The 10953-nt window shown below is 40.0% G+C and overlaps 2 protein-coding genes across 5 annotated transcripts in view; both read right to left on the bottom strand.

Annotated features, from left to right (window-relative positions):
• Nucleotides 1–1779: 1779 nt before the first annotated feature.
• The window catches only part of LOC132111672 (eukaryotic translation initiation factor 2 subunit 1-like), a 34459-nt gene continuing 25285 nt past the window's right edge, over nucleotides 1780–10953 (bottom strand). Inside the window, exons 2-8 of one of the 3 annotated variants that reach the window (XM_059519201.1) lie at nucleotides 4709–4768; nucleotides 4214–4461; nucleotides 4052–4131; nucleotides 3061–3212; nucleotides 2772–2976; nucleotides 2411–2554; nucleotides 1780–2327 (exon numbers count right to left, since the gene is read on the bottom strand). In XM_059519201.1, coding sequence (XP_059375184.1) covers nucleotides 2202–2327; nucleotides 2411–2554; nucleotides 2772–2976; nucleotides 3061–3212; nucleotides 4052–4131; nucleotides 4214–4454 — 948 coding nt within the window. In that variant the 5' untranslated portion in view covers nucleotides 4455–4461; nucleotides 4709–4768 and the 3' untranslated portion in view covers nucleotides 1780–2201. Of the gene's footprint in view, nucleotides 2328–2410; nucleotides 2555–2771; nucleotides 2977–3060; nucleotides 3213–4051; nucleotides 4132–4213; nucleotides 4498–4708; nucleotides 4897–10953 lie in introns of those variants that run through there. The other 2 variants (XM_059519200.1, XM_059519202.1) reach the window with 2 other exon arrangements.
• The window catches only part of LOC132111670 (protein PALS1-like), a 47342-nt gene continuing 42614 nt past the window's right edge, over nucleotides 6226–10953 (bottom strand). For both annotated transcript variants that reach the window (XM_059519199.1, XM_059519198.1), the window contains 11 exons: nucleotides 10698–10775; nucleotides 10334–10483; nucleotides 10076–10237; nucleotides 9882–9959; nucleotides 9598–9781; nucleotides 9411–9482; nucleotides 9264–9335; nucleotides 9011–9178; nucleotides 8730–8932; nucleotides 8371–8481; nucleotides 6226–7543 (listed from right to left, as the gene is read on the bottom strand). In XM_059519199.1, the coding sequence (XP_059375182.1) occupies nucleotides 7367–7543; nucleotides 8371–8481; nucleotides 8730–8932; nucleotides 9011–9178; nucleotides 9264–9335; nucleotides 9411–9482; nucleotides 9598–9781; nucleotides 9882–9959; nucleotides 10076–10237; nucleotides 10334–10483; nucleotides 10698–10775 (1455 nt within the window). In that variant the 3' untranslated portion in view covers nucleotides 6226–7366. The remainder of the gene's footprint in view (nucleotides 7544–8370; nucleotides 8482–8729; nucleotides 8933–9010; nucleotides 9179–9263; nucleotides 9336–9410; nucleotides 9483–9597; nucleotides 9782–9881; nucleotides 9960–10075; nucleotides 10238–10333; nucleotides 10484–10697; nucleotides 10776–10953) is intronic.

The raw sequence follows: 10953 nt of genomic DNA, 5'->3' as shown, positions 1-10953 counted from the left end.
GTCAGGGGAGTACCAATAATACTTTCAGCAGTCCGAATCCTAAAGTCCACAGTCATCTCCACTGTTTTGAGCGTGTTCAGCTCCAGGTTGTTAAGACTGCACCAGACAGCCAGCTGCTCAACCTCTGTAAGCAGACTCATCACCGTCCTGGATGAGGCCGATGACTGTAGTGTCGTCTGCAAACTTCAGGAGCTTGACAGAGGGGTCTTTAGAGGTGCAGTTGTTGGTGTACAGCAAGAAGAGCAGTGGGGAGAGAACACATCCCTGAGGGGCACCAGTGTTGCTGGAGCAGCTGTTTGACATGAATTTCCCCAGTCTCACTAACTGTTATCTATCTGTCAGAAAGCCTGTGATCCACTGACAGATAGAGCTAGGAACAGAGAGCTGGGTCAGTTTGGTCTGGAGGGCTGTTGGGATGATAGTGTTGAAAGCCGAACTAAAGTCCAAAAACAGGATCATCACATAAGTCCCAGTTTTGTCCAGATGTTGAAGGATGAAGTGCAATCCCATGTTAATTGCATCATCCACTGACCTGTTTGCTCGGTAAGCAAACTGCAGGGGGTCCAGTAAGGGTCCAGTGATGTACTTCAGATAAGCCAGAACCAGTTTTTCAAACGACTTCATGGCGACAGACGTTAGAGCTGGGATATTCAAATCTGGCTCAGTAGATCCATGTTCCTGCATAGCAAATCACAGGTAGGTGAGTTTGATAAGGGTTGTTGCTAAACTCTGCAGCAGATTGGCCCTCCGGGGCAAAATTTGAGGAACCCTGCATTAGAGCCACAGGTCTGTAGTCGTTAAGTCCTGTTATCTTGGGTTTCTTTGGAACAGGGATGATGGTGGAGTGTGTGAAGCAGTAAGGCACTTCACACAAGTCCAGAGATCTGTTGAAGATCTGTGGAAAAATGGTGGCCAGCTGGTGCTTTTCTTCTTTTTCCCTTCTTTCAATTGTTTGCATGAGATCCCAGTGACAATAAACAAGTATTTAGATGAAAACTATAGCTACCATGGCTACAACTGTTTAGTAACTGCTTTATTTTAGTTGTGGAAATACCATAGTCACCATGGGTAAAAGCATGGATATATATAAAATTTTAAAAAGCTATAATTAGCATAACTGCAATAAAACAGATTTCCGAATATAAGGCTGCATGTATTAGATAAAAAAATACACTAAAAATATTGTACATTACCTATATTGTGAAATACATTTTATTATATTTTTATATATTGCCACCTTGGAATTAAAGGATTATATCTACATTCTGAGTGGTTTTGAGATATTGAGCTTAAAGGTTTTTGCATTCCATATACTTTGTTGATAGAACCCCCTTTTAATATATATATATATATATATATATATATATATATATACATATACATACATACACATATATATATATATATATATATATATATATATATATATAAATAAAAAGTCCCAAAATACACAATGTAAATTATTTTTCACAGCATTAAAAATGTCAGACATATGTCAGACTTAATTCCAAGGTGATGATATTTTAAAACATAATTCATGCTTATGACGACCAAGCTTAATTTTATCAGGACTCTTAGAAGAATATAAAATTCTGCATTTATCTGAAACAGAAATCTTTTGTAATATAAGTGTCATTGCCGGTAAACGTAAAACATCACTGACCCCAACATTTTGAACGGTAGTGTATCAGCTAAAATACTATTAATTCAGCGAAGGCAGTTAGATTCCATAACATATCTAACATCTTAGACAAAACAGGCAGCACAGAAAAACAAATATACATGAAAAAAAGGTTGCTTTATTAGTTCTGCATCCACAACAGAGGGCTTAGATAAAGAGAAGTAAACCGATCAAGAAAAGCCTTTTCACCACAGACTACATCTTTCTTGAATGAGACTGGAGACAGAAGGTCACTTAAAACAACCACACTGTTGAAATCTGTATTTTTAATACTCCAAAAGCCACACTCTAGTGTTCATGGAAGGCATTCCTCCAACAACTCATCTGATAAGCAAATGTCTATGAATGTACGTCCAGCTTTCACTGCCTGCCACAATTCACCCTTAATCTGCCTGGTATTACGGAAGCGGTGCTTTCCATCAATGGCTTTTCAGTCCTTGTGGTATGATAAACAATTCACTGTAACTCTCAAGTCTCGTGAATGAATATGGCAATGCTGGTTTAATTGGGTTTCTTCAAGCTAGTCATCAGTCTTGGCCTCCATCTCCTCTGCATCATCGTCTCCATCCACCTCTGCATTCTCTCTCTCCAGCCGCTCTAACTGCCGAGCCAGTTCAGTCTCATCGGTGTCCGTTACCACTTTTGGCTGCATTGATATTGAAATAAGGTCAAATGCTATTCAATACAAGACAAAAATTAGAAATGATGATCATTTCTCTCATTTCTCACCTCCATTTGAATGTTGAAGACGCCTCTTTTCTCTTCGATCCTCTCTTTAATGACAGCCATGGCCTGATTGAGCACAGAAAGGCCCTCTGTGCGCTCTAATGTGGTTGTGGTCATAACATAGCGTGGAGGGGCAATCAAGTTGATCTGCAACAAAAGCAATGTAATATTTAGCAATTTTGGATCACTATAGGGGAGCCTCTTTCATCTTTTTTTAAGAAAACATTTTTGGAACCACATGAATGACAAATATTTTCCATTAATAATGATAATATATTTTTCAGTCAGATATTAAAAAACACATTTGTCATAAACAAGGTGCATTTTTGAGTAATGTTTATAACCGGAGCAGAAAGGTTCTTACCTTGATTGGCATGCACTCCGTTGAACACTTGAGTCCAGCCCTCAAAGCATCTTTCACTGCATCGATGCCCTCATAGCCATAGCAGGCCACCTCAATGTCGGCTCTTATTTTAACAGCCTGCGGAGTGAGTCGTCTGTTGATGTTATCAATCAGAACAGTCCTTTCCTCTTCTGTCAAATCCAGGCCATCTAAAATGGAAGTGTCTCTGCACACAGAATGCAATTTACACAATCGTGATAGAAAAATATTCTAGTCATAGTCAATAAGTGATTGATGAATGCATACTTACGACACAACCTGCTTAAAGATGTCATAGGCGCCGTATCCAGGCCGTTTGTACTTCTCATCGAACACCCATGCGGTTCGCTGGTACAGACTCTCTAGCTGCTCATCTTTGGTGTATTCTAGGACTTCAGCTACATGCCTCAAAATGCTGTAAACCTGTAACAACATGCAAATATACAACATCTATGAGACCATGGTCATACACTGGGTTTTAGACATAGAGAGGTTGAACTGAGCTTGCTAAGTGAGATTGACAGGAGGACAAAAATAGGATAACAATAGCTTAAACACGTCAGTTCATTTTCACCGCTGTCAGTGAAAAAGCCAAACACATGGTCATGAAAAATGTCATAAATGACATTTGGGTTTAGAATGACGCCACTTTTCAAGAAGGTCCCGTTAGTTAACATTAGCAAATGCATAAACGAACAATGAGCAATACATCTGTCACAGTATCTTAATAAAAACACAACTGTTAGTTCACGTTAGCTCAGATCCATTAAAAAATATTAACAGACATACGTTTTACCATGTTCTAGTGTTGGATCTGATGGTAACGTACTGAAAGGTTATTAGGAAGGTGTAACCAACTTCATTAAAGTCATTAAGATTATGCACAAATTCATTCTTAAACTTATGCCTAATATGCTGAAAATGATATTACCATCAGTTATTAAACATCTCTGTCATAACAGCTGTCAAATAGCACATTTTTGACAACTGAAGCGACAAGCTGAAATTTATTCTAGACTATACTTTGACATTGATGAGCGCTGTTTGACTGCTAAATGAGAAAGTCGGTTATCTTGGCATTGTACCGATATCTTTGGAGCACCAAAGAACAGCTATTATTAGGCAAATATTTCATGACTTGTGGAAAGAATACAAAGCTTCAGATCTAGAGGACCTCAATGGAGGGTACGGCCTGTGCTGATTTCAACATGTGATCAGCTGGTCAAAGTGTTTTCACCATTAACCAGACAAGACATACTTACAGTTTTAGATTTCGTGAACTTGTCTTCGCATTTAATGGCCTCTTCAGGTGATACTCTTCTTTTGGATAAATCAATGTAGCCTGTGGAAATATGGATACCACAGCTGAAAAGGAGGAATGGATCCAATAAAGCAAGAATCTTGAGTTTGACACACAGCCCTACCTTTCTCTTTATCCACACGGATGACCACCACACACTCGTTGCGGCCGATCCGGATGAGTTTGTTGATGGATCGGATTCGTCGTCTGGAGAGCTCGCTGAGCAGGATCATGCCCTCGATGTTGTTGTACTCCAGCAGACTCACATAGGCGCCCATCTCTGCTATCGACCTGACATTGACCATCACCACATCTTCAACCTCTGGAAACCTGTGCTGGTAGAATCTACAGCTGAGTCCTGGCATCTTGATCCTGGCAGAAGGAGAGAAGTCTACTTGTGAGAGCTGTCTGGGTAGAAAGCTCACTTGGTTTCGAGATGCAACCGATGAGAAAAGCTTCTCAAGTAAACATTCATTTTTGATAGAAAAGCTCTGTATAGAGTTAAGAATGGAGACACAAAAACTGAACATACGGTAAACTATAACGGATAACCAAATCGACTAAATGATGCAGTTCAAAACAAAGCACTGCCACTACAACCATACTCTCTTTCACTTACCGTTATATAACGTTAGGAGGAATGTGTACTGGAGTTTACTTGACGTCCTTTATTTGATGAGGAGAACTAAAGTGCACATATACAAAATAAGAAGTAAGCGAAACTGAACAGCGGTTTCTCTGATGTCTATTTTATCAGCATGTAAAAAAACCAGGCGGAAGAGGAAGTCGTTGTTTTGTTCGTGGAGTGTTCAGTCGCTCTGTACCGCCATCTAGTGATTCGGAGGCGCACTTGCAGACTTGCAGATTCTGTTATAATGCCAATGATTCACAAAATATTTGAGTTTGAGCATCTTTGTGTTCTTTAAAATTCCAACAATAAATAAATAATCAAAATTCTGAAATACAGTAAAACAATAATATTGCGAAATGGTGTTAAATAAATATTTATTATCATAAATATTGAATATAGCTTAATTGTTTTGGGACCAATTTTTGCTGAATAGAAAGTTAAAAAGAACCACATAAAAAAAAATATAATATAAAAGTTTTAACTGTCACTTAATGCATCATTGCTGAATACATTTATTAATCTAAATTAAAAGAAAAAAAACATACATAATTATTATTTATAATTTTAGGATCGCTAAGATTTGTATTTTATTTTCATTTCAGTAATTAAGCACAATTTCTTCAGCAGCCTCATAACGGTTTAGTTTGAGTTTTTAATAATTTCCCAACACTGTTCGAAGATCTAAAAATGAACAGGTTCAAATGTAATATTTATATATTATATATGCACAGAATCTCCATAAACTAATACAATTACCATCTAATTTATAAAGAAAAAGACAAAAACACTATTAATCTGGGCTTTAATTCACTTGTATAATTCATACAAAAACAGTTGAGAAGGAAAAGGTGATTCTTTTACGTTCATTAATTCTACTTCCAGTTGACTGGCATGTGACTAGATCACATGAGTCAGGTGAAGCACAGCAGGTTACTGGCTCCATCCACATTCACAACACAAACACAAGTGTATTGCACACGAGTAAAAACCTCAGAGCTGTTTCCTAATGCCAAAAAAAATTAGGTTGCTTTCTAAACAGACTGATTATCTTCAGAAAAAAAGAGGAAAAAAGCAACAACAGTAAAAACAGAGTAAAAACACTGTTTCCTGTGTGTGCTTGAATCAGCTATGGAGAGAATACTTGTCTGCAATAACTGACAGACCTTCTTTCAAAAGCATTGTTACCAATCATGCGCGCACACACAAACACAGCTTTCGGTCCATTAAGGTCGTGTTCCTCACTTCCAGCATTTGCACTCATGAGCCAAACATACCCCAAAATCGTGCATTCATAAGCATACATTCAGCACACTCATCTCACCTCAACATGAAGCTGATGTTTCATAATTTTGATAATCCAAAGCTATGGAACACCAATGGGAAAAAAACTCATGAAACATGCCCAGGAAAGATTACACCCCAAAATTAAACAGAAAAAAAAGATTCTAATGATTGAACAGCATTTTAACTTTATTACAATAATAATAATATTTTTTTTTTTAAATCTTAAAGAAAATGAAGCCTTTTACGTTTTTCTTTCTGATTTTGGGGCGAAATATGACCAGGACATGTTCTTGGCCGGTTTCTTGAGATCCTAATAATGTAGAGCATTACTACAAGTTAAAACACAAGCCCTTTGCTCATGTTGAAATGGGTATAGCCTTCAAATGCAATCGAAAACAAATCACAAATGAAACATTTTAATAAATTGTGCAGAAGCATTGACTGAGACTACGCCGCGCTGACACTCAGATGGTGAACCTCCCTGTATTGCTGTCCAATACTGTTTACAATACTGGTTACACTTCTGAGTGCTGGAAGTGCATGTGAATACTGAAACAGAGAGCATAGACTTTCATTTAGCCACTTAAATCTTGCATCTAGGTTCATATGTGGCCTTGCAAACTCCCAAAAAACCTGAAGTGTACTATTAACTTCTGTCATAATCACAGTGTTGCTTGCCATAGGAACACTGAGGCAGCGCCACAGGGATAGAAGGCCTCAGTCGCTTTGACGGTTATCCCTTTTAGTGCCTTGTAAGCTTGAAAGAGTTGTTCAGATGGGCACTGAACTCACTGCCGGATGCTCTTGAAACATTGAACATCAGTTTGATGTTTCAGAGTGAAAGAGTGTACGAACATATTTGTCCACTAATAATGTCAGGGAACCCAAACTATTCTGGAGTTTGAATATCTCATTGGACTTTTAAAACGGTGACTTTTAATACAGTTGATTTTCCACAACAAAAACCCTCCACATTTGTCCAAAATCTTCTTTAAAAATACATACAGAATATTTACAATCATAAATAGTTATCAAAAGCAGTATAGAAGCCCTATTTCTACTGCTGCACAAAGTGCTGGTAACACTCTCACTGGAATGTGAGTAACAGGACTCAAAAACACACCATGATCAACCGAATTATGACATAAAAACTCTCATTCCCTCAGCCTGCTGAAAGATCAGTGCAGACAGACACTTTCGGCTAGGTCGGAGGGCGCGTAGTGTCCTAATCTAGTGTTGAATCCTGTAGTGTAAAAACAGCAGCATTCAATCAACTCTATGGAACCCGAGAGTGTGCGATTCACAAACAGTTTTCTCTTCATTAACAACCGTCTGTGGAGGGGTTGCTGTGAGTGGGCTTCATCAGCGCAGCCAGGATGAGGGGACCCACTGAGGTTCAGTGTCTAGTTTATTGATGAGACGCAGAAGCTCCTGGTAGGCCTTGTCCTGGTCGGTGTTCACGATGGCGGCGTCAAACAGGTGGCCATAATTCTGCTCCATCTCACGGGCCTTCTCAATGATGTCTCTCAGCTCCTCAGGCTGAAACAAGAGAGGGTGTAGAACCATGAAAATGGGAGTAGTAGTCCCAGAACGTGATTTTGCATTTAAAACACGAGACAGAGGGCAAGGGAATAGGGGGAAAAATGCAAGGGGTCGTTCTTTAACCCTCATGTTGTGTTCTGGTCATTTTGACCCAGAGATGATGTTCTTTTTCCTAAAATGCTAGTTAAATCTTATTGCAGTGGATTAAATGTACTGACTTTGCTCACACAGGGTATAACAACTCCCACCTTGTAATACTTTGGTGTTCCCAGTCAAAAATCACTGGGATAAAGAACAAAAAAGGAACAAAAAAACTGTTTAAAGATCTCTCATTGTACCAAATCTTTGTCTAAATTTGTTTTCTTTCAAATAGTACAGGTTTTCTATTTCTTTTTGCAACTGATTATTTGTAGGCCTAATTGCACCTCAGTTTTTGAGTGAACATTGCCCCAAATAATGCATGTTTTACTCAAAAACTGAGTATAAGATAAATGAGGCCTATGACCACCACAGAAAGAAAACAAGTACTGAATCCAAGATCTGATGATGGATATAGGATAATGAGAGATTAGCAAGACATTTTAAAAAGGCCGGTCTTTTGACTATGAACACCAAATGAATCAAAGGATTTTCAGCACAGCACCAAGTCTGAGCACCATATCATGCACAAGATTCTACAAAAAGCTTGAGACTCATGCACACAGGTCTGAGATCTGTCTAGTGCATGTTTACATAGAAAAACAATGGAAAATCAGCACAGTAAACTGCAAAAACATTGTATGTGGATGGCTCCTGGGAGGTGATGTTTCAGGGCCGATGTTTACCTTTGGGTTTTTGTTGTCTTTAGCTAAGAGGGCCCTCAATCGCTCCTGGGATGGAGGAGCAATGAAGATAATGTAGGGCTTGAGGTCCGAACTGCGGAAAACCTTTAAAGACTAAAAACAGGGAGAAGAAACAGTGTATAACAACAATCCTCAAGGAAATGCAGGTGCTACTTGATTTCCAAAATTTCCCACCAACATGCTAAAGCAGAGGTGTCCAATTCTGCTCCTGGAGGGACACCTTCCAGCAAAGTTTAGCTCCACACCTAAACACACCTGAACCAGATAATCAAAGTCTTGGCCTCCAGGAACACAATTGGTCACCCCTGTGCTAGGGCATTGTTCTGAGTGGTCTATCTCACCTGAGTGTGTACACAGAGGAGGCAGATTTTGCCCGTGTTGATGACTTGTCGGACTGAGTCTGTGCTGGTGCCGTAGAGGTTCTTTTCAAACTCTCCAGACTCCATGAACTTCCCTGCTGCAGAGTCCATCTCAAAGGCCTGACGGGACACGAAGTGATAATCGCGGCCATTTACTTCGTTATCACGACGGCTTCGTGTGGTGTCTGTGGCAAAGAGAGTTTGCAGTTCAGGACATTACATAGTAACACAAGCTGAAAATCAGTACATTTTCTGATACTTACGAGGAACAGCACCAGCAAACCTGTCCGGCTCACTGGAGAGGAGTCTTTGTCGGAGCTCATTTTGACCACAGTTTGGTGGGCCGATGAGAGCGATGGGCCGTTTACGATTGGCTGGCTGGTGATATAGTGCCATCTCTTCATATGTAAGAATCTCCTCGTTATCAAAGTCTGCAGAACAACAGGAAATGGATGAGATGGAGCAACTACAACAAACTACTGTAGAACCCAACAACAAGAGTCTGAAAAGACTTACCATCATTTTTATTAGCATTGTACTGCATCTTCTTTCGCTTTTTCTTGTTCTTTTTTGCACACCAAAGTTTTCCTGTCAAAAGAAGTTGAGAGTTTAGAGCTGTGCAAAAATGCATTTAAGAGTGTGGATGAGCTCTGCAACCCTAACCTGATTTCTCAGGCTCTTTATCCTCCTCTATGGTTTGCTTCATTGCCTCCCTCTGCTGCTGGAAACTCTTGCCTGGACAATCAGTGAGAAAAATAGATGCAAGCGTGAAATCCAATGCCAAAAAAAACTAGGAAGGAATATTTAAACAAGAATCTGGATCCACAGAATAGCATGGGAGATACAGTACCAGGGACCAGGCCAGCAAGAGGCTGGTTGTCTTCATCCCCGTCTCTGTAGGCCTGCCACCAGTTGGGGTCATCTTGGCTGATTATGTGGAGGATATCTCCCTTCTGAAAGCACAGGCCGAGCTCTCGACATGGAACGTAAGGGTCATCTGAGGGATCGTAGTCAAAATGTGCCTTCACATGCATCTGCGTGAACACAGGGATATGGGTTTAATCACTGATAAGTTCTATTTATGCATTGCTTTACTCAAGCAGTAATTAATTTAGTTCTGATTTAAAGCCTCACCACAGTCTCTTTAATAGGAAGTGGTTTGATCTGCGCGCTGGGAATGAGAACGAAAGTCAGTATGCCATGCATGTCCACCTGTGAATGTGGAAAAACAACATCATTCAATGTCCAGTGGCCTAAGAATGCTTTTGGATACTTGAGTAGACTTTTCCTCTTTCTTCTTCCTGCCATCTTATTTTAAAAGTAATTACCAGGATGTCGAAGACCTCGTTGACATCTTTGCCACGGATTTCCACGCCGTTGATCTCCAGGATCTCATCTCCTTCATGCAGAAGGCCGCTGTTTTCTGCCGCCCCTCCTTTCACGATGCGGCTGATGACTACACTGTCCATATCATTTCTAACAGTCGCTCCCTGCATAAATACGCATGTGAACATTAAGCTAAAATACAGTTCAAATGTCAAGAAGTGCATAATATTCGGCGGAAAGCAATGAAAGAACTTCCTCACCAATGGGACGTCCTTTGCTTTCTCAATCCGCACGATTTTGACAGTCTCCCCACCCCACTGGGTGAGAGTCTCACTTTGACTGACAGAAGGAACAAGAGGCTCCAGCTGCATCTCTTGTTCAGCCACACAGTCATGGGCCATCATAAAGGCCTGAAGGATATAGAGAGCCAGAGATGATGGGTTATATTCAGGATGAAAGCCAAAGAGTTCTACAGAGTAGACATGAGTCTGACCTCATTGTCATGTTACAGTGTTCAAAAGAGCTCAGGCTCTGGGACAGGGATTGAGATCACAGCTGTGGTCATCAGCAACAGAGGAGAAACGGGGGAATTGGGGGATGTGTGTGCATGTGATGGAGACAGACCTGCATGTGAGGAGTTTTGAGCAGAGTGCCTAGCTCAAGTCCTTCTTTCTGCGAGCTGTTGTGCATCATGACCTCCACCTGTGATGACAGATTCAACAACATCAGGTCATCGTACAACACAATAGCAATACAACAACACTACTACATTCATCATGCCTTAAAGTACAGTAGTAGAAAGTGCTGAATTTGACAAACACCTTTGACAAATTGCATTTTCAGTTTTTATAATATACACGTAAAATCAAAGGTTTAGGAT

The sequence above is a fragment of the Carassius carassius genome, chromosome 31 (genome assembly GCF_963082965.1).
Source record: "Carassius carassius chromosome 31, fCarCar2.1, whole genome shotgun sequence".
Classification (NCBI taxonomy): domain Eukaryota; kingdom Metazoa; phylum Chordata; class Actinopteri; order Cypriniformes; family Cyprinidae; genus Carassius; species Carassius carassius.
The sequence above is the reverse complement of the archived record's forward strand: the minus strand, read 5'-3'. Positions and strand labels throughout refer to the sequence as shown.